The 21,116-nt window shown below is 40.6% G+C and overlaps 3 protein-coding genes across 6 annotated transcripts in view; 1 reads left to right on the top strand and 2 right to left on the bottom strand.

The window, feature by feature from the left end:
• Positions 1–6,307: 6,307 nt before the first annotated feature.
• On the bottom strand, positions 6,308–10,470 carry mrpl46 (mitochondrial ribosomal protein L46). 2 transcript variants are annotated; one of them, XM_008310802.3, is made up of 4 exons: positions 10,185–10,470; positions 9,017–9,215; positions 8,527–8,697; positions 6,308–6,663 (listed from the first exon to the last, which is right to left on the bottom strand). In XM_008310802.3, exons 1-4 carry the CDS (start codon positions 10,452–10,454, stop codon positions 6,422–6,424), a joined length of 882 nt encoding a protein of 293 aa, XP_008309024.1. In that variant the 5' UTR covers positions 10,455–10,470; the 3' UTR covers positions 6,308–6,421. The 2 variants fall into 2 exon arrangements, with proteins under 2 accessions (XP_008309024.1, XP_008309023.1); XM_008310801.3 differs by having other exon boundaries at positions 6,308–6,666; positions 10,185–10,467.
• A 342-nt stretch (positions 10,471–10,812) lies between these two features.
• Positions 10,813–13,190, top strand: mrps11 (mitochondrial ribosomal protein S11). 3 transcript variants are annotated; one of them, XM_008310799.3, is made up of 7 exons: positions 10,813–10,995; positions 11,047–11,151; positions 11,336–11,428; positions 11,524–11,622; positions 11,847–11,976; positions 12,796–12,861; positions 13,011–13,190. In XM_008310799.3, exons 2-7 carry the CDS (start codon positions 11,063–11,065, stop codon positions 13,116–13,118), a joined length of 585 nt encoding a protein of 194 aa, XP_008309021.1. In that variant the 5' UTR covers positions 10,813–10,995; positions 11,047–11,062; the 3' UTR covers positions 13,119–13,190. The 3 variants fall into 3 exon arrangements, with proteins under 3 accessions (XP_008309021.1, XP_008309022.1, XP_024911431.1); XM_008310800.3 differs by having other exon boundaries at positions 10,814–11,017; positions 11,062–11,151; XM_025055663.1 differs by lacking the exon at positions 10,813–10,995 and having other exon boundaries at positions 11,018–11,151.
• Positions 13,191–13,825: 635 nt separating this feature from the next.
• The window catches only part of pdpr (pyruvate dehydrogenase phosphatase regulatory subunit), a 9,965-nt gene continuing 2,674 nt past the window's right edge, over positions 13,826–21,116 (bottom strand). The window contains exons 7-19 of the mRNA XM_008310798.3: positions 21,000–21,093; positions 20,795–20,912; positions 20,543–20,692; positions 19,670–19,862; positions 19,190–19,314; positions 18,863–19,018; positions 18,473–18,606; positions 18,237–18,385; positions 18,036–18,148; positions 17,384–17,478; positions 17,106–17,195; positions 16,823–17,005; positions 13,826–15,973 (exon numbers count right to left, since the gene is read on the bottom strand). Of these exons, the coding sequence (XP_008309020.1) occupies positions 15,566–15,973; positions 16,823–17,005; positions 17,106–17,195; positions 17,384–17,478; positions 18,036–18,148; positions 18,237–18,385; positions 18,473–18,606; positions 18,863–19,018; positions 19,190–19,314; positions 19,670–19,862; positions 20,543–20,692; positions 20,795–20,912; positions 21,000–21,093 (2,008 nt within the window). The 3' untranslated portion in view covers positions 13,826–15,565. The remainder of the gene's footprint in view (positions 15,974–16,822; positions 17,006–17,105; positions 17,196–17,383; positions 17,479–18,035; positions 18,149–18,236; positions 18,386–18,472; positions 18,607–18,862; positions 19,019–19,189; positions 19,315–19,669; positions 19,863–20,542; positions 20,693–20,794; positions 20,913–20,999; positions 21,094–21,116) is intronic.

The following is a 21,116-nucleotide window of genomic DNA, read 5'->3' as shown; positions in this document are numbered from 1 at the left end:
CTTTTTTTAAATAATCGTCTATAAAATCTGTATTTACTGTTATGATTTAGCAATGCTTTTCCACAGACATTCTGCAGACATTGCATTTCCTGCTAAAAGCAGCCACTGATTTACGAGACACTCATGGACTTCCATTGGTTTTTCCTGCAGAAACGATTTACATTTTATAGTTTAAAATGCAAAGATTGCTTTTTGTAAATTTGTTCTGCAGGAAAGACCAGATAAATCCAGTAGATTTCTGTTTAATTATCAAAAATGTTTTGTTTAATTACTGATCAGGGTAATTAAACAAGTTTGAACCATAAGTTTGAACAAACATATAGAGAGTTTTATAGAGGTGCAGGTTATTTGGTATATTATTTGCAGGTTATCTGCAGCAAAAGAAAAATGTAATGTCTATTGTGCTGGGACGCCACCTGTTGAGAGGAGGACGGCGTGAGTAAGCAAATCAAATCAAACGGTATTGATCATACATCACATCTGAGCAAATATTAACTTCTGTTTTGTTTCCAATTTCTGGATCTTAAAATCAAGTTTCCCTCGTGTCTTTATTTGTTTACCCCAGCTGCAGGCTGTGTGATTTTAATTTTCGTAACGTCAACCGACTGAATCTGACTTCCTGTGCTCTCGTTGATAGGTTTGCCGAGGAAGATAATACAATAACCTCTTATGTTTAATGGATTTTTGACACCGTGTGACTGGCGTAGAAGACATCACACTGCCACGTTCAATAAAACTGGCATCAACCAAGTGCAGCAAGGTGTTGGGGCCTGCGTGGATACTAAAGGCAGCAAAGCTGTGGTGTGTTCAGGGACCGGGGGTGATTTTTGGGAAGCTTCAACAGATCAGACAACATCAGTTAGTTGACACTACATCCCATAATAATCAACAACAGCAGCGGTCTCTGTAGGTGTAACGGAACCAGTGGCTGTTCTGCTCTTCATCCTCTATAACACAAACCTCCCTTGGTTGAAATCAATGGTCTCCTCTGTGGGGCTGCTGGGCCAGAAGAACATGGGCCTATTTTAACTGCTGCAATCAATAAGGAGAACAACAACATGTCACCTGACACCGCACTATCTATGAACACTCAAACAACAAAACACTTAAACAGTTGACCTTTTTCTTTCATAACGCTGGGTCTTTTTAATATATAATATTTTTCAGATTTTTTTTTTTTATAAATTGTGTCATAAAATGGTAACAGAAGTCCAGAATTGTGTCATAAAATGGTAACAGAAGTCAAAACACGCCGCCGTCTAACAAAGACTATCAGATGTAATGTAGTTCCATCCATCCGTTATATCTTCCACTTATTTTTTCCACTTTCCTCCCACAACAATAGGTTCAATGTTCACACTAAAGTAATACTCTGAACATTTCAATGATATGTCTAATGTCCAACCAACATATGACATGGTGTGATTCAAATTGTAGCCTTAAAAAAACCCCTGGCATTTAAGCATTTATGATTTTTTTTAATTTTTTTTTCGTTTCCTTTCCTCCTACAATGTGTTTCCTCACATCAGTGGCACTTGGCGAGAACACAGAACACTCTCCAAATACTGAAGTACCAAATGTAAAAATACAGAGAGGTGAAGTTGGTAGAGGAGTCTGACGCAGCGAAATTCAGCTCCAGTATTTTTCTGTTTTACAGCCCGGCTAAAGAGAACAAAAGATGCAAACTTTTTAACATAGCCGTTAGCTTACCTGCTTCTCGATCGCCATTTGAAAGGAATATGATCTTAATAAAATCTCTACAGACAGTTTTAGTTTCTAATGCTGATTTCACCTCTTTGTTTTTTTTCAAAATACATCATTTTAGTCATCAATCCAGGGTTCTCCAGACAGCAAACTGCAAACTTCAGCCAGGTCCCAATGGCACTGCTAGACATCGTCTAATTTCAAACTGAGCATGATGTGTTTTTCATCTGCTTAAAAAAAAAACCCACCAACTTCTCCTGGTCAGCTGCTTTCTCCACACTCTTCATCTTTGCCCGTCTCTCTGTGCTGCTTCAAACCCTGCTTTGAAATCATTGCCTGGAAAAGACTTTGCTGATTCAGTAAAACTGCCTGGTGCCGGTTTGAAGTCTTCTACCCGGCTGCTAATGACTGACTGTGTGTGTGTGTGTGTGTGTAGACCTGCATCTCTTGCTCAGTGTATGTAATGTTGAAGGGCTGATGCGAAAGTGCAGACAAAAGGTAGTCACAACAAATCCTGATGGATTCTAGTAGCTCTAGATTTATTTTTATTTTCTCTCGTTGTATGCTGTAAATTCACAACGATCGTCTTTTCTCTGAGAAGAAGTATTCATTGACACGACAGTGTGGACATGTTCACCATACTGTATGATGATCAACAGCCAATCAAAGGTGGGGGGGGGGCTATAGGCGAGGCCAGGCAGATGGAAACCGATAGGTGGAATAAAATCATATAAACAATGTTGTATAGAACTGGCCTTCGACAGGTGTTTTGTCAACTAATGCTGATTTCCATCTCTTTACAGAGGACAATTTGAATTGTTTAGACATTTTTAATACATGAAAGAATAAATAAAAATATTTAGTGTTCAATAAATAATTTCAGTAAAACATATATTATTAATAGAATTTCACATTTTTTATTGTATAAACCAGGAAACCAAACAGATTTGCATCTAATTTTATGGTATAAAAAAATGTTTGACTGAGTCGAGATTAAGACTAAGATACAATTAAGTCATTCTGAACCTTTTTCTCCTGAGAATAAAAACGAAGAGGTTAAAGTAATTATCATATCAACAGGTTGCGTGCACCAACTTGAAGAGAGTAATGGTGGTGCTGAAAAAGGGGGAGCCATACGAAGACCCCCTGAGCGTAACTGGAAACGTCCATGTCCTCAAAAACCTCACTTTTCTAAACAGTTTCCCCAAAAATGAGATCAAGGTCAGTTCCGCATATAGTTAACGCCATTAAAACAGTACCAGCATGAAAAGGGTTGATGTGGTTTTCTGTTGGTTTTTTTGCTCCTTGTAGGCAAAATTGAAGCACTACACAAAGTTCCTCTTTGTCCGCGACCCATTTGTCCGTATCGTCTCTGCCTACCGGGACAAGTTTGGAAGGTATAACAAACCCTTTTACATGGCATATGGCCAACACATCATACGTCTCTATGGCAACCATTCCGATCCACCACAAAATCTGGATGAAGCCCTTGCCTTAGGCATGCGAGTCTCGTTTCACAACTTCATTCAGTATCTGCTGGACCCGCAAACGCCTCTTAACAACAAACACTGGAAACAGATGCATCGGTTGTGCCAACCCTGCCTCATACAGTAAGGTCACACGTGTCCGCAGCACCAGTGATTAGAACGACCACACACTTCCAGAACTACATCTGAAAATGTTTTTTAAATGTATGCTGTTTTCACCTGACTGTCCTCTTCATATTCTTCACCTCCTTCAAAGGTACGACTTCATAGGACATCAGGAGACGATGCAGGAGGATGTTGAACATCTGCTCAGGATCCTAAAGCTACAAAATGACATCAAGTTTCCCAGCGTCCGTGTTAACGTGACTTCCCCTAATTCCATGCTGGACTGGTTCCGGTCCGTGCCTCTGGAGGACAGGGAGAAGCTGTACCAGATCTACGAGAAAGACTTCAAGCTCTTTGGCTACGAAAGGCCAGACACGCTGCTCTCAGCCTGACAACAACTCACCACTCAACTGTGTTGTCGTTTAACTGTTTGAGCCTTTCGCTGTTTTTGAGTTGATGTTATATAATGTTTATGAAAGATGTGCAACCAAGACACATGAAAATAACGTCCTCATCAGTTACGTTTGTCCTGAATCATTTCCAGAGACTTCGTGGTTCTCCTTCTTCTGAGTGGCACATGTTGATGTGTTTTTTGTCCTTAATTCGATTTCTGATTGGCTTACACTGATATTTTATCAGCAGAGATCTTTATCAGCGTAAGATATTTTATTGACCTAATCAACAGATACACTACACAGAAAAAAGCATTTGCACCAGATCACACCAAGCTGCCCATCAGGTGCATGGGAGGAAGAACATGGTCGGCTGCATGAGCCTGAGGATCCCTGGACTTTTGGGGCCCATGAAAATAATCTTCACTGGCTGCCTAACTCGGCCGATATTTGACATAAAACTAAGCATTTTGATGGTATTTTAACATCATTCACATTCAGCTTAGGGTCATATTCATATTCATGTCACTATTATAATTTTTATAGAGGGCCTTAATCAAGGGCCCCTAGAATCCTTCTTCTTTTGCCCCCCCTTTTCAATGTCTCAGGTTGGTCATTCTGTTGCGGAGGATCAAACTGTCACAGCCAAGACCTAGTTGAGACAAACATTTGTTTAAGGCCACAAAATTAGATGGAACTCCGACTTTGACTTCTTGGTTTAAAAAAATCAGTTAAAAAAAATCAATAAATGCTTGTGGGCAGACTATGGTTGAAAGTAAAGTCTTCCACAGTAAAGCAAAGATAACGCTAGCCGGCTAGCTGCTCCTCAGGGACCCAGGAACAATGTGGCAACAGTTGACTAAACCTGGATCCATGATGACAACACTACAGCATGTGGTCTATGTTTGAAAGGTGAGACATGGGTCAAACCTAAGCACATACTGTGTGTAGTGAACTCTCTCTCACACACATTTCCGTGTCCAGACTTCTCCAGTGTAGCGTACGGTGGTGGGTACACAACGACACCTGTAGTGATGAGGTCATGATTGATGCCGACACTCTCATCAACTGTTGCACTTTCTGTATCTGTGATTAAACCTTGATTTGACATCAGATGCTAAGAGTCGAGTGCAGGCGGCCGTTGTGGGCCCGCTGCAGAACGGTAAACCTAAATTGTCCAGTGTTTAGAGCTACGCCTTTATCGGCTTGCCTCGACCTTCACCTCTCATGACTCATTACAAAGTGAGAGTGTGAACCCTCAACCAATCTACCAAACAGCTCGGCCGGTGCTTTCAACAACCCCGGGAAATAAAGATCTAATGCCAATGTCTCCGACATTTATAACTCCTTGTCCCAGCAGACGCACAAAAAAGGAACACGCTGATCAGAGGCAGAGAATGGGTACGGAAACATCAGAATGCTCTTACCTAAGACGAATTATCGTTGCTATTGCGATGGAACATTAGCCTGCTATGATGGATATTTTCAGTATGAGTGGGAGGAAGCCAAGCTGATCACAAAAGCTCTTTCTGCAGTCCCCCTCCTGAGGTCACACACAGACATAATTATACAGCTCAGAGTACTTCTCTGCCGACGTGCAAACACTGCCATCCACTGTCCTATTCGGGGCTCCTCCACACAGTGAGTGACCAGAACGGTAACTGAAGCATTTCGGTGCCTTTTGTTGATGCTGCTACGAGTGCTGCATTTTTTTGAATCCCACAGAGCTCATGACTGATGGACATCGAGAAAAAGAAATAACCTCTGTGAGAAGAGATTTGACGTTTAGCAGAACACAAACAAGACTCTTGACTGAGGGTATTATACGGTGCATGGACTTCAAAAGAATGACACTCAAAGTCAGGTCTAGGTTTTTTGGAGTTGAGGGAATTTGAGGCACAAAGTTTTTGGAGTTGAGGGAATTTGAGGCACTGACACAGTCAAAGCCCAAAACAAGAAATCAGCCTCAGACGTCCGTATTTTCTCTCACTGAAATCAAAGCAGCCAGCACACACACAAGACCAATATATATTTTAATCTTTCTTATATCTTTGTGTAATATTTAGTATTAAAAATATGTTAAGACAGTGTTGCCCGATCCCCAGGGTCATATCTTTGTGTAATATTTAGTATTAAATCTATATTAAGACAATGTTGCCCGATCCCCAGGGTCATAGATAAATAGATAGTTTTACTTTGAGAATGAGCAAGAACGGTCCTTAAACAGCCGTCGGCTTCACAGATGTAAATACAGGATGGAGTTCTGTCAAGACGACCACCATGAATCTGCATGGAGGTGGCCAATCCAGCTTCCCCATGACGGACCAACGTTCCATCCAGCCGTTTATAGATCTATGGTCGGATTTCGCTAGAGTCGACACGTACATGTTGCCGTAAATTAGTTGGAGCCGGGCCCAAGGAGAGGACGTGCAACGGAGAGGCGCACCAAGATACAGACCTACAGACCTCAGAGTGCTGACTTGCCAGCACTGCACTGCAGCACAGCTACAGGATATGGCTGTGGTCTGGTGCGGCGTCACCGGGCCGCGGTACCAGAAGTCACGCACTGCACATTTTGAAATGAACAGTGATGAAACAAAGACAGTGGGAAAAAAAATGTTTATTTTTAGAATGAAACATACTGTACAGCACATGTCTGATTGATTCTCAATGACACAAGACAACACATAAGTAATCCACAGTTTTTTTCTGGGACCTTAACCTGTTTCGGGTTCACAGGTCAAGGATGAAGCGGTCGACCGTCAACATGTAAGCTGGTTTCAGAAAGCCCTGCAGTTCACTTTTCTTCAGCCACATTACAGGACAGTGTTGGGCTGCGAAGGCATCGCTGTGAGACAGAATGGCTTTGAAGAAAAACACCTTGGTTCCGATGGAAGTGTCCGTCCGAGCAGCTTTGGGCAGTTTGTACTTGTACACTCCACAGGGGGCGTTGCTGAGGAAAGTTGCATCTAAACCTGCTGTGGGCAGAGAATGGGCTGTGAGTACAAATAGCCACAGACAAAGGCTGAGCTGACAAGCTAGCACTTTGGAGCTTTGAGCCGTTGTGCAGACCAGGAACGTGTTCCTGAAGCACACAGTTTAAATTCACTGCATTTTAATGTTTTTACATTTTACCCACGATGCACTTCTTCTCATCCTCTGTTGGAGCAACAACACATTTGCCTCAATTAAGTTTTAATCCAATCCAGAGTCATCTAAAACCCACGACACTGGTTGGCTCGACAGGCAGAGTCAGACACTACAACGGCCGTGTTGGAGATTTTTGCTCCCATTGAGTCCAGTTTTATTAAAGATGGATCAGACCCTGCTACTGCCAGATACTCAAAACCTACTGCAGCTCTGCACTGAACGTGTCAAGAGAAAAAGTCTTCAAAAGAAGTGATTGATAAATTTGTCACAATAATAGTCAACAACAAGGTTAAAACTAACTAGCATGTGAGAAAGTCTTCCTTTTTCTCTCTCTCATTGTTCTGTTCAAATACACCTTTAATACTAGATGAGTCTGAATTCAATCAAAATATTCTCTATGTTGTGAAGGTCATGTGATAAGGTTTCTGATGAAGTGAATTAAACTATCAATTTATATATTTATTTATTTTTATTTTGGTAATGCACTTAAAAACTTGTGGGACAAAATGACAAACCTGACATTGCCAGAGCTTTTAATGAGATTTTTTTTTCTTTTTACTCTTGAACATAAAGTAAAGAAGAAATCTACATTGACTAATGAAAATGTAGCCGAGGCAATTACCTAAGGCCACATTTCTATTTCTATTCATTGCATTAATTTTTCTCAGTGAAAAGACTTGAGCTACTGAGTCGCTGCCAATCAACAGTTCAACGGCAACGTGTGTGTGTGTGTGTGTGTGTGTACACCTGCTACAGCTATAATGTGGGGACAGCATTGTTGTGGAGACAATTTGTCCTCATGAGGATTTTTTTGCAGCCACCTACTGAGTGATTTAGTTCCGAGTTAGGAATTAGAATTAGAGGATATTTAAAACAGCATGAAGGGTACACAAAACATAAAAAAACAGTATGTGTGTGTGTGTGTGTGTTTCCATGACAAGACCAAGTGAAGTAAAACGCTTCCTGTCGAACCTAATTAAATACGGCCCTCCTTTGCAGTCTGTGTTGAAACATCTGTAGTTACAGTCTGCATGCCAGGCTGAGTAAATGTCAGCGTATTTGTACACATACCCACACATTTGTCTGTGAGATGAAGGCGTAGATGCAGATTCTTCTAAATCACTGCGTCTTCAGTGAAGGCGTAGATGCAGATTCTTCTAAATCAGTGTGTAAATAGACGCATCCAAACTTGAACCTGAAGTCTGACGCGAGTGCATCTGATGGACCGTCAGTGACAGGAGATGTGCCACAGTTAGTTGCTACTATTAGGACTTGCTGTTCTCCCGAGGCTAACTTACTGCATATGGCACCCACTGGGGTTGTGACTTCTCATCTACCATCTGAATATCTGTACAAACCTGGAGGAAATATGCAAACGCAACACCTGGAAATGACTCAGGTTCTACAGTGGAGGTGCCACTTAGTTTTACATAAGACTGTCTGAAGAAGTTAATGGGTGATTCAAGCACAGAATGAAAAATAAGACGTAGTCTGAAGAGCTAGAGTACGGTAACTGCTTCGCTGTGAGCAGGCAAAATACAGTTTTGAAATATATTGACAAGTTCAACACCAGAAATCAGATTTTTAAGGACGGTTTAGGGGGAAAAAGTTATTTTCCAGACTGTCCAGAGTTTGGTTTTAGAGCACAGCCCTAAAACCAAACTTACATTACCTTTCTTTGTTATTACCTGAGAGTGAGGCGAGAGCTCTTTCAGCCGTCTGTCTCAATGTCTCTCCCTTCTGCCACTGAGCCTGCGGCAGCAGCCACAGCTTCTCACTGCCAACCTCCTGCTGGGCCAGAAGAACTAGAGAGTCGGCCAGACAGCGCTGCACTGAGGACATGTTCTTATCTTCATCGGCTACACAGGACACAGAGACACCAAGCCCGTCAGCACTTTTATAGGAGCTTTCGTCTTTTGGTTGGACTTGAATTGAAGGCACTTGATGTTGGAAAAAGTGCCTTCAACCAATAACAATTCAATCAAACCTACATTGTGTTTCATATCTTCAACCAATAACAATTCAATCAAACCAAAACTTTATATTTCATTTTTTGTCCTACATTGTGTTTCATATTAAAAATAGGGCAGAACAAAAGACTAAAATATTCACTGCCTGACATCAGTTTAAAATGTTATTTTCAACTAGTTTACAACTTTATAAATATTAGACGGTGACCTTTTGTCCTTTGTGCTGGATGGAAGTTCTTAAGATTCTGCTCCCAGGAGTCTTCCAAATCATGACCAAACACAATCTCCTGGTCGCCACTTTCCTCGTCATCAGAGTCATAGTCATCTGCCTGCCTACGAATGACCCTCTCTGCATCCTCTAAGAGCCGAATCTCGTGGTCTGAAAGCAGACTCTTCTCCTGTTCCACCTGTAAAAATATTGAAGGCAATATTGTAATGTTTGCAAACATGTGTACTGCTGCAGTAAAAAAAACACATGACAATATTACTTTTTAAATGTAAATGAAATATATTTCTAAATGTTTAAAACAAAGAAATTCTTCGCACATGTCTGCCAGTGACTAAGGTTAATGAAGTTGTTTATGCAACCTCACTGTTCATGATTACATTCACTGAGAGTATTCTATGACTCACTAATATATATGGAAAATAAAACAGACAGACAGCAAAGATACTCCAGAGAAATATAACTGGAAGTATATTATTTGGCAACAGTGATTTTTCAGCTGCCAAAAAGTCCCAGATGTTTGAAATAAGAAGTTGCCGGGTAGTTGATGTTTACCAAGGCCTTTTTTTTCCCTCTTATTGTCTTGGATGATGATTATTAAGTCCATCTATTTATCTTCTATTAATTAATCCTGTCTTAGGTGCAGCGGGGAGCTGGACTGGATCCCAGCTAGTTTGTTGTTAAGAGTTCCACAGAGAAATAAAATATTCTAAGAATTCTAAGAAACCACAGCAACCACAACCACTCAAAACATTTGAGGAACTCTAACAGAACAGGCATTTGGCATTTTGAATCTCATATTCATACAGTGGTTTGTACAGATAAATAAATAAATATTACTAGGAGTTCTTAGAATTCTATAATGTTTTATTTCTCTGGAGAACTTTTAACAAGCCAGCTGGGATCCGGCCCAACTCCCCATGGTTTGTGGTTGATATCGAAATCGGAAATTAAGTGTTCGGACAATATCAGCATATCGGATATCGGCAAAAAGTTAATATCGGACATCCCCAGTATTTACCCATGATTCTGCGCAGACAAAAACTTTTCATATAATATCAAGGAAATTTTAAATTTTAAAAAATATTTATATAATTAAAATGCAAAAGACACTAAAAACAGAAAAGACTCTTAATGTGAACAAACAAACCTGCTCCATCATTTGCTTGAACTGCTGCTCTATCGGGCTGTGCTCGGCTGATATGACCGGGAGCCTCTGCAGACACACCGCCGCCATTAAATTCCATGGTGAACTCTTACTTTCTATCACACCCTTGGTCTTTAAAGGCGATCGATAAGCAGAGACATACGAAAAGTGACAAATTCGTGCCGTTGTTCTTCCAAAACGAGGCAGAACGTGTAGCAGTGGTCGACCCACAATTCCTACACACGGCGCAGCCATGTTCCTCTTGTGTTGCATTCAATAACAATACAAATAAGCAAGACTCTCGTTAGTCAGAGAAGGTAATCATTGGAATGAAAGTGAATTCCGTGCCCAATATATTCATTTGACAGTATTGTTATGTATTGGAGTGTAATTTTGAGGGATTTTCTTTTACATTTTAAACTGTAATGTACATAAGAAACATAATTTACATTGGACATAGCAGGCCTGCCTTGGCTTACTTGTTTTTAAACCCAGTTTTTGGGAGGAACCTGAAAGCAGCATTTACCCACAATCCCTTTTAGAATCCGGAACAGTCCATTCGATTGAGACGGAGGTTTCTTTCGTCAACATATATTAAATATTTGGGGGGGAAACATTTATAATGGGAATAAAAATAAATTCCACACAATTAACGCCCACCATTAAAGCTTTATTTATCAACGCACTTGCTGTATTTTTATATAATCGAATTGCTCGTGTTGGTTTTCTATGCCCAGAAAGAAAACGAAGTGGTATGGTCTTTAGTCGTAGCAACATCCTCAATGTCACGTTTGTTATGCGAAAAGTAGCATAGTGTCTACCCTTATACTTGTTAATCACGTTTGTTATGCGAAAAGTAGCATACCCTTATACTTGCTATCATGTTCACATTTAATACTGTATTATTTGGCTCTATTAGTAACGTATGTCGCCAACTAGTTTCGTCTGTGAATACAAGTGGTAGCGCGCTGTAAGTATTTCTTTGATCTGTTATACCAGAATTGTTGTTAGTTTTAAGCTAGCTGGGGTAATTTGAGTATTTTGTCAGCATGGTACCTGTCGAGCATCATTAATTTAGTGGCATGTCAAGAGACTAACTTTTTACATAAGAATTGATGCCAGTTTGATTGCATTCATTTCATATGTTGAAACAGGGGGCTGCAACGAACACTGTGTAGCAGCGCTGTCAGACTCCAGGAGAGCTCAGCGACCACTACTGCCAAACAGCCAACGAAAGATCCATTAAGGTCAGATTTTTCTTCACTTCTAAATCCAATAACGAGTCTTCACAGACCAGTGTCAAAATTATTATTTTATTTTAATCCTATATTCTATCATATAGACGTTTACCTCCACTACCGTGTGACGAAAGTCCTCTGAGGTGGGCAGGACAGAAGTATGAAGAGTTACCGATCATCCACATTAAGGCCACATATAACAAGTAAGTACACACTTAATATAGTATTTTTTCTATAATAGAAAGAAGACTTAAATACTCATTAATATGTAAAGGTTATGAACCCTGTTATTTTATCCATATATGCAGCCAAATATATAAGTCAAGTCACCTAAACTTTTTCACACACAGGCAAACACAGGTAGTCGTGGTGTTTTATTGACTGTCTGAGTCAGTGTCCATGACTGTAACTTGTACCTCTGTTCTAGCACACACATCCAGCTGACAGACGGCGTGGGAAAGTCATTAACGAGGACTTCGTGCGGTGCCGAGGGTTTTAAGAACATCAAGCGGTCGACCCCAGTAGCTGCTCAGACTACAGGCATTGCTACAGCCATGGTGAGTTTCTGTGAAGCTCCTCTAGGGCAGCAGCACGGAGGCTCAGTGTCATGGTCAGTAGAAGTATTGATGACAGCCACGGCTCTCGCCTCTGGGTTGGAAGGAAGGTCTATTTTAATTGTGTTCTGACTGTTATTACAGGCCCAGCTGCTCCCATTGTCTCTTTAACAACCTGTATTTTCTGAAAGTGAAATGTTTGTGTAAATGAGCTGCCTCTCTGCTCAGACAATGACGGAGTGGAGCTGCTGCTGCTTTTGCTGCTGCCACTTAAATGCATGATTAGGCCTTGTACTAGCCCCACTCAAAAAGGCTGCGGTCAAATAGTGTTAAGGTTCGAGTTTTTCTCCCACAGTAAACACACTTCAGAAATTCAATTCGAGCATAAGGTCATAAAAGTGTTGTTTTTACATCGTGAAGCAATGACTCTTAAAATGTTATTTTATTTTTTAGTTTCTGTGGAGGGTTAAAGAAGGTGATGAAACAAAGTCTGAAAAGTAAACGGCTTAAATGCACTACCATTGCTTACTGTAGGAAGTAATTATTATTATTAATAATATACTGTAGTATTGATGGCTTTCGTTTCTGTCTGTCGTTAATGGCTGACATCTACACTGTACCTGTTCATTTTATATATATATATTTTATTATTATTATTATTTCAATTCAGTTAAATTTAGGTATCAGTTTGATTTAAAGGAATCTTATATATATATATTTTTTTTTTTATTCATTGGTTAAATTTAAGTATCACGGTTTGATTTAAAGGAATTTCACGTGTAACTCCTTTGTCGTTTCAATCCTGTCTGTTCATCTGCACAGAAAGCCGCATCAAAAGGAGTAACGTTTGTCCGTGTTGTTGTCAAAGGCATCGGTCCTGGGCGACAGGTACGTATTCTTGTCAACAGCACATAATCACTTGAATTGATGTTTAAATGTTGTAATGCTGATTGACACAGTACACTTTAAGAATACCAATGGAAGGTGACATCTTGAGTTGTTCATGTCAAGTCATTATTTCACCTTTTTTTCTGCAGGCTGCCATTAAAGGGTTGGCAATGGGAGGCCTGAAAGTGGTTTCCATCACAGACAACACACCTGTGCCACACAATGGATGCCGCCCACGCAAAGCCAGAAGGATGTGATTTGTGAACAAAGATGTGCTGCAAAAGTTGTTGTTGTCACTGTTGGATAATAAAGTGTTTTTTTTCCCTGCTCTTGCTGTCGTAGCTCTGTGTTGACCATGAATTATTTATGGGTAAAATTAGATTGTGGTAATGATGAGCTGAGAACAGGTGTGTGTGTGCAGTTTCTGCTGGGGTTTGTGACACTTTCATAAATCTTCAGTCTCACCACAGTCACGTGGCTGATGTTCATTAGTGCAGTGATGTTGGCAGAAACAAAATGAAGTCTACATCCAGGAAACACACACAGACACGTTTCTGTGTTTTGTGAGAACTACATAAAGAACTGCATTACGTTTCCCCACTTCTTCTAACCCTTATTATAATTCTAACTCCAAACTAATTCTTGAACCTCAATATACCCTGAGGACTGTCTCTACAAACAGTAGCACAGGTATAGCTATATCAGAAACACACACATAATACACAGATTACAAACACAGGACACTCATGAAACATCTGATAGAAACATTTCTCTTCACGTTGTCCAAAAGTCAACAAAACATGTTTTAGATATGATACAAACAGTATAATAAGTTTGGGTTACACCTAAGGAAGCAATCTGGACCACGATTTGTCCGCTGCTGCATTAGCCTTGGTGAAGAGGAGGGGCTGTGAGCATCATGATGAGGTCATACTTCTAGTCATTTAAATAAAAACACTAGCTGTACAAAAATACACGACTTTATTCCACATTGTAGTCCATTCTTTACACAAACATCAAAACTCCGGGCCAAAGAAACTCTACAGATCATCAAAGTTAGACTTTTCTTTTTTTTTTGTTTTTGGCTCCGACTGTCACCTCAGTTATAACTCCTGCTGATGTCTACCCATTTGGAATTTCCCTTAACTATCGATCACTCAAAAACCGACAAATATTTAACTGCACATCAACGAAAGATCAAAACATCACAGCACGAATAACAGGTTGAAATAGATAACTGTAAAAATTAAAAAAAAGGAGTGAGTTGTTGAAAACATATATAAGATAAGGCTTTTTAGAGTGTGGGAAGACTTTCATAAGAGATAACATGTAGGAGGAGTGATGGGCGGCAAACAAAACAAACAGTTCTAAATGAATTACATCTTTCTCCCCAGGTTAGGAAGACGACGTTTTTCTTCATTAATGTGTATGATGTCAAATCACATCACACACATTCTTTACAGCAGCAAAAACACCTGGTTCTATCCATCTTCTGCATTCTAAACCAAGTGAGTTTGTCTTTCTTTACTTCAGACTGCACAGTGTCTGTGACTACAGAACGTTGTCGGTCTGAAGCATTTTCCCTTCTTGGTGAGTTAAAGTGAACTGAGTGAAAAGCGGAAAAGAGCCAGCGATGGTGTGACCTTGACAAAGGCACTTAACTGCAGATATTTCCACTGAACGAGTCTCCGAGTGTAAAGGAAAAACAAAACAAAAAACAGGGATCAAAAAGAAGTGCTGACATTGATGAGCTCAATTTCCATGAGAACTCAGTTTCTGTAAATATATTGCACTTAAAAGGAGAGAGATACAATGATACAGTTGAACTTACATGTACTGTATGTGGGACATGGAGTGATTGAACCAACAGCTCTCTGGGTTTAAAAGGAGGAGAGAGAGATATGTTGGCACTGCAAGGTCAGGCCTGGGTCATTTTCAAAATAGCGTCTCCAAAAACTACCTGCACCGTAACGCAGGCGCAAAGAAAGTTGGGATTTGACATGTGGTTCCGTGCATGCATACTCAGAACTGATCAAGAAATTTGAATAGAAATGATTACTTGACTTATCCACAATGAACCAATTAAGAAAATAATTACAACATTTTTTCTAAATCAAAGCATCATTTAATTCATGTCTCTGCTGCACGCGACCCTGGAGCTCCACGAACATGAAGCCACTTCAGAAGAGACCAGATCTCGAAGGTTAAAAGTGTTTGATTGTGGAAACGCTTCAAAATGTGGGAAGAAAAAAAAAACTGTATTTTTTTTTATATGTATTTTCATGTTAGTGTTTTTTCTATATATCTCTGGGTATTTTATATACACTTTTGTAGCATAGTCATTTCAATAACGATATATTTAAATTTTATATTTTTTGTGGTCAAGGCCAAGGTTTAATCCAATCAATTACAAAAATAATTAATACCCGCAATTAAATTAATTATATATTATTTGAATTTAGTGATTAATTGAATCGCTTTACGGGGCCTGACACTTCATGATGTTTCAGTTTGCCCCATGCTTCCTTGAGTGGTCAAGGTCAAAGGTCACACAACAGAAATTAACCTCTGACTCGACTTCAAAGTAGTATGGAAAGAATGACCCGGGCCTGGGTGTAGGACTGGATTTGGTGCACATCGATATTGACACTAAAGAAAGTAGTGTTTTTTTTTTGTTTTGTTTTTTTCTCTATTAACTTCTGCATCACTTCACATGGAGGTTGCTGAGCTCCATGTCTTCCTTGCGACGTTTCTGTTGGGTAAAAAGAGAACTAAAAGGGTAGAGTTTGGCTTTGGCTGGGTAGCGCTGGCCAGCGATGTCCACCTCATAGTCCCCACGGTTGATGAAGTCAGGAGTGATGGGCGTGGCAGCGCCTTCGGTTCCGGGCGGTGGAGAAACGTATCCGAGGCAGACGTGACGCTCCAGCGTGTAACTGAAGGCGCTGCTGGTCGTTGCTCCGGCCAGCTGACCGTTGCGGTAGATGGGCTCCCCCCACCACGGCCACAGATCCAACTCGGTGTCGTGATCGTCCAGAACCAGCATGACGAATCGCCGAAAGACGCCGTCGTGACGCTGCTGCAGTAACGCCTTGTGACCGAGGAAGTCCGTGTCCTGATGTGAGGAAACGACACGAAGAGGATTTAGCAGAAAGAAAACAACAACGCCACTTCCTGCCACAACTAATTTCAAACACACTTCCTTCATAAGTCATTAAGGGTGAGAGCAGCACACAGCTCAAGTGAACTTTATCACTGGCGCCGTAGAACGCCACCTGTCTGCCTGCAGGTGGCACATTCTCTTTTATTGTCACAAAACGTGCACATGAATCAAAGGCTTCAGCGAAGAACATGATGTAAACCTGGTTATTGTTGGGCTGTAAAAATTAACAAGGATTTACGTAAAACTAGATGGAGAACATCTGAGTGTCATCATTTAGAAGAATAAAAAGGATCAGTGTCGGTCAAATCTGTGGGGAAATAATGTAGTGCCTCTGGATTTCATGGCCTCGTCAATGTTATTTATTTATTTATTTTTTTAAATAGTTGTACTCAATGACTCTATATGTGATTCTTCAGTCTGCTGCTGTTTAATGTTCCATTCTGCCTTTACTTTGTTTATGTCAGTGATGTCGGAGGTTGATAAAGTTCTTAGCTTTTACAGTTATTTGTTGTTGTATTTTTTACATGAATTTTAATCATTTTAATGGGGACGTGAAAATATTTTAACTACATTTATGCAAATTCATATTGTTTGAAAACATAACTTCTCATTTTGAGACAAACTTGTAGATTTCTAAAGATTATTTTTTACATCTACTTAGTTTTGTTTTTTTTCCAAAACTGTTGCTTAAGGATCATGCAGACAATCAATGTTCCATGAATACCCCTTTGGCCCTCCTGAGCTGTTCATTTCCTGCCCTGGACCAAACGGCCACTTGTTACAGCTGAACCGGGTACAAACCTGGTCAAACTTGACCCTGAACTCTCGTCCACACTCCAGTGGGGTGGTGAAAGAATCCAGGTCCTGACCCCAGAAAGCAAAGAACTTCTCTATGCGCAGGCTGCGCAGAGCGTAGTAGCCTGCATTGCGAATCCCGTACTTCTGACCCACAGACATCACCTCGTTGTAGACGTGCAGAGCATACTGCAGGAAGAGGTGGTGTCAACTCAGAATACTGAACTTTAAAAAAAAAAAAAAAACATTGTTCATTGGAAAAAGGCAGATGTGTGTCTCGGTCCCTCACCTCTATAGGTATGTAGAGCATGAAGCCTGGCTCCCCCGTGTGGGTCATGCTCATGACTCGGATCCCATTAGCGTAGCCCACACTCATTTCCTGTCAATACACACACACACACACACACACACACACACACACACACACACACATTAATACACAATCAAAAACAGTCCCTGATAATATTGTTAAAATAATTAAAAATAATTATTACCAGACTATGTAATAATTATCAGTGGATCAGTTTTAGGGGTTTTTAATATAGTCTGTATAGTCTGGGTTTTTACCTTACAGAACATTGAGGGGAAGTGATCTGGAGTCATGGAAACATACGACAGCTCAGCCAGAACATCCATGGCACGAGGACCAATAAGATTCAAAGCTGAGGGTGAAACAAACAGCAATGTGAAAATGAATTGGATTTGTTTTGAACAGAGCTCATCACAGCTCATGTTATGTCAGACATGTGTTAGAAGTCACACATTAATTGCGGTAATTCCATACTTTCATACATGTTGAAATATTTTCGTTTTACTGAAGGACCTACAGCTTCAAATGCCATCTCAGCGCCCAGTAGTTGTTTGGAGTCTTCAACCTCAGGTTGTCATACCGCTAGTAATAATAATTACTAATGAATCCACAGCTAAAGTGTGACTAATCAAACAACAAACTTGAATTGTTTGACTACAAAGTACTTGGAAAGACATTCAGAGAAATGACGCTTAATGACTACTGTAAAATCATATTCTGTTTCCCTTCAGGCAGTTAGGACATTAACACTGCAAAAATAATTATTCTGTTGTAATTGTTGATCACCATCCCATCAGTGTTATGTCATGAACAGAATCAGGTCACCGTGAAGACAGAAAGTGATGACACTGGATTTTTATCCTCTGTGTTCGCGGCAGATGGCCACCTAAGCAACACTGCTGTGCTCACCTGTGTACTTCCAGCTGACATCCTCTAGGTGGAGCTGTGGGTCATTTGGCATGTGTTTCTTGATCCAGGACCAACAGTGGACCTGCTGGTCTGTGGGAGAGATGATGAAGAAGCTGCACAGAGCACAGATGAATTATTATTTTAGAAGTGCAGATGTACAGAGTTGATTTTATTTTTATTTTTTTAAACAACTGTTCAAACCTGTTCTTGCTGATGCGAACCACGCTGCAGTCGTTCTCGTAGCCTCCTCTTTCGTTCAACATGCCGGTGTGGACGATGTGTCCGACGGGGACGTCCAGGTCGTTAGCACACAGATGCTGCAGCAGCTGCAGGGCCTGGTCTCCGGTGGACTGGAAGATCAGAACAATGAAAAAAAAAACAGTTAGACGAAGAAGAAACAAGTGCTTTCTCTGGGATACATCACCACAGAGACTTACAGTCAGCTCAAACTTTGTGAAGGACGACATGTCAATGACACACACGGCCTCTTTGCAGCATTTCACTTCCGCCCCGACAATGTCAAACCAGTCGGGTTTGTAGAAGGTCTTACTCTGGTCCAGAGACAGGAGGTCTGAGAATCGCAAAGTCGAAAAATGAATGATGCAATGTTGACAGGAAATGTCAAATTGTTATTTTCTTTCCTGTGACCTACTGTATTAGGTCCAATCATTCCAAGCACTTTTCTCTAAAAGCTATTTTAACAGACTGTGCAGTGCTGTTGACCTTCAGTGTACAATGATGATCATTTATCAACAGTGTTGGATAAACATGCACCAGGTTCATCATGATTTACACAAGAAACACAGCTGCTGTTGGGAAATCCGTACCTTTTCCATGGGGAACAAAATATTTGGGCCTTTCAAATCCATGTTTCTCCATCCACCGCGCTCCCTGAGTGTCCAAGCGGTCGTACAGAGGGCTGGTCCGGAGCTGACGCCCAGTCTGAAAGTCCCAGCGAGGGACCTTCAGTTCATAGAGCAGAGCTGGACACACACACAGACACACAAATACCCTGAATGTCTGGATCCATTAAAATATTGTGTTTAGCATTTTTCACTTTACCGTCTTTCCGGGGCAATTTATTAACTCAGTACAACAACAGAGAAAAACAGGGCAATCAGTGGGAATAGACCAAGTAAAAATCCCCAACTCACGCATGACCTCCATCACTCTGTGTCTCAGGAAAGTCCGGCTGCTCTGCAGATTACCAAAGCGTTTGATGTCCAGTGGCCAAACGTTGGCAGTCGGATAACCGTAGGTCATCCACTCGGCAAGGTACCTTCACAAAAAAAAAAAAAAAATACAACGTATCCCTCCAAATTAAAACCATAGTAAAATATAATCACTAGATTTATAGCTGTGTAAAAGTTTTTCTTCAAGTGTTGCTTTAAGCCACAGGTACTGAATTATAGTAAAATATAATCACTAGATTTATATATAAGTGTTGCTTTATGCTGCATGTACTGAATTAGAGTTTCATACTCCTTCAAACACAAACGACACCAAATTGTGTTCCAGTCAAAATAAATACTAAATATAGAAAATTTGCTGTCCAACTATACTTAGAAGCTCTGAAGATGTTGTCATTAATGTTTTGTATTTTTTATATAAAGTTGTACATATACAATACTTACTTGCCAGCTCCTCCAGCAAAAGCCAAACCGGACGAGTTCATCCCTGCGAGCACGTAGTAGCCAGAAACCCCGGGTGTCTCACCCATTAGACAGCGCATATCAGGAGTGAAGGACTCTGGACAGTTGACCAGCTGATGGATCTCAGCAGACTCTAGATTGGGCATTCTCCTCAGCAGAGCATTCAGCATTGGCTCTGGAAACAGAAAAAAAGGCAGACAATGAAGGAAACACTTCCTTTTTGTGTGCAAAGTTAAAAGCTCTCTTTTTTGGTATTTAAAAGCGTTTCTCACAAGACAAGCAGTCATGAGGCAGAGATAATGACTGCAGTCATGTTTGTCTTAGTTTAGTCTTTATCTGCAGTTCAAGGTCTTTCTATATACATAATATCTGGTTGAAAAATATTCAACAAGATTCTACAACACAGCAACATTTTCCCAGGTTTGTAAAACTGTCCAGGACAATGTTTATGAAACTACTTTTTAACAATACTTTTTTTATACGTCTTTTGTATATGTTTTGACATACGTTCACACTCTTCTGTTTCAACACAGCTCAAGGTTAGTTGGTGATATGCTGCTGTTTTTAATGATTGCGTCAAAGCGAAGCAGCCATCTTAGATTACTGCAAAAGGTCAAGGCCAAAAAGACAGGTGTGGTTGTTTATTTAGAGCACGTACACATGTACTATACAGCAGTACAAGTCTGGAAAATGTACCAAAATAAACTCTACTCTTCTGTAAATTTATATTTGTACAGTTCTTAGTACCAAAGTGGAGGATGAGGCCCCACAGGGAGAAAATATTAATTACATTTTTTTTATATTGTCCCTCATTCCACATTGTCTCTACATATTTTTGTAGCATCTTGTTTTTACCAAAGTGGTCCCAATCTTCCTGCATGTTCTGCACCTCCAGCTGGTTGCGACCCTCAGTGAAGATTGGCTTTGGGTTTTTCTCAAAGCCCCCCGACAGAACACCTCCCTGCCAAGGCCGTGCATATATCCTGCCATCCATATCAATTACCACTGGAGACAAATAATGAAAAAAGTCGGATCATTTTCTCTAGAAACATTTGTGCAATCTTACAAAAAAAATAAAAATGTTCTTGTGAGTTTTATGCTGGAGACCTGGCATGTTTCCTGGAAGGGGCTCCTGGAGCGGTTTTGTGAGGAGGTAGAAGTGTTCACAGCCATGGAGTGGAACAGACACCTTGGTCTCACTTGCCTGGCCCAGCTCATAGGCCCACTGGTTAGAAGAAAGAAATAAAAAAATGTGTGCAGGTTTCCTCAAGAAGATAAAACTGTTTTGACTGAATTGTTTTGCTGGGTTTACCTGTCCAGCACAGTTGACAAAGTAGTCACACTCGATCGAACCCCGGTCCGTCTCCACTGCCGTAACGTGACCTTTCTCAACCAGAACCTGCTGACCACTGGTCCGCTCCAGTATCTG

The sequence above is a fragment of the Cynoglossus semilaevis genome, chromosome 5 (assembly GCF_000523025.1).
Source record: "Cynoglossus semilaevis isolate Cse_v1.0 chromosome 5, Cse_v1.0, whole genome shotgun sequence".
Lineage (NCBI taxonomy): Eukaryota > Metazoa > Chordata > Actinopteri > Pleuronectiformes > Cynoglossidae > Cynoglossus > Cynoglossus semilaevis.
This window is presented reverse-complemented; position numbering and strand designations above follow the sequence as displayed.

What these genes read in the sequence shown, in the direction of transcription:
- mrps11 (XM_008310799.3), top strand. Translation starts at nt 11,063, where the DNA reads ATGTTCACATTTAATACTGTATTATTTGGCTCTATTAGTAACGTATGT. An exon ending in CCAACGAAAGATCCATTAAG is followed by an intron (nt 11,429 to 11,523) that starts GTCAGATTTTTC and finishes TCTATCATATAG; the next exon opens with ACGTTTACCTCCACTACCGT. An exon ending in ATTAAGGCCACATATAACAA is followed by an intron (nt 11,623 to 11,846) that starts GTAAGTACACAC and finishes CCTCTGTTCTAG; the next exon opens with CACACACATCCAGCTGACAG.
- mrpl46 (XM_008310801.3), bottom strand. Translation starts at nt 10,454, where the DNA reads ATGCAACACAAGAGGAACATGGCTGCGCCGTGTGTAGGAATTGTGGGT. An exon ending in TCAAGCAAATGATGGAGCAG is followed by an intron (nt 9,216 to 10,184) that starts GTTTGTTTGTTC and finishes ATATTTTTACAG; the next exon opens with GTGGAACAGGAGAAGAGTCT. An exon ending in TCCAGCACAAAGGACAAAAG is followed by an intron (nt 8,698 to 9,016) that starts GTCACCGTCTAA and finishes TGTCCTGTGTAG; the next exon opens with CCGATGAAGATAAGAACATG.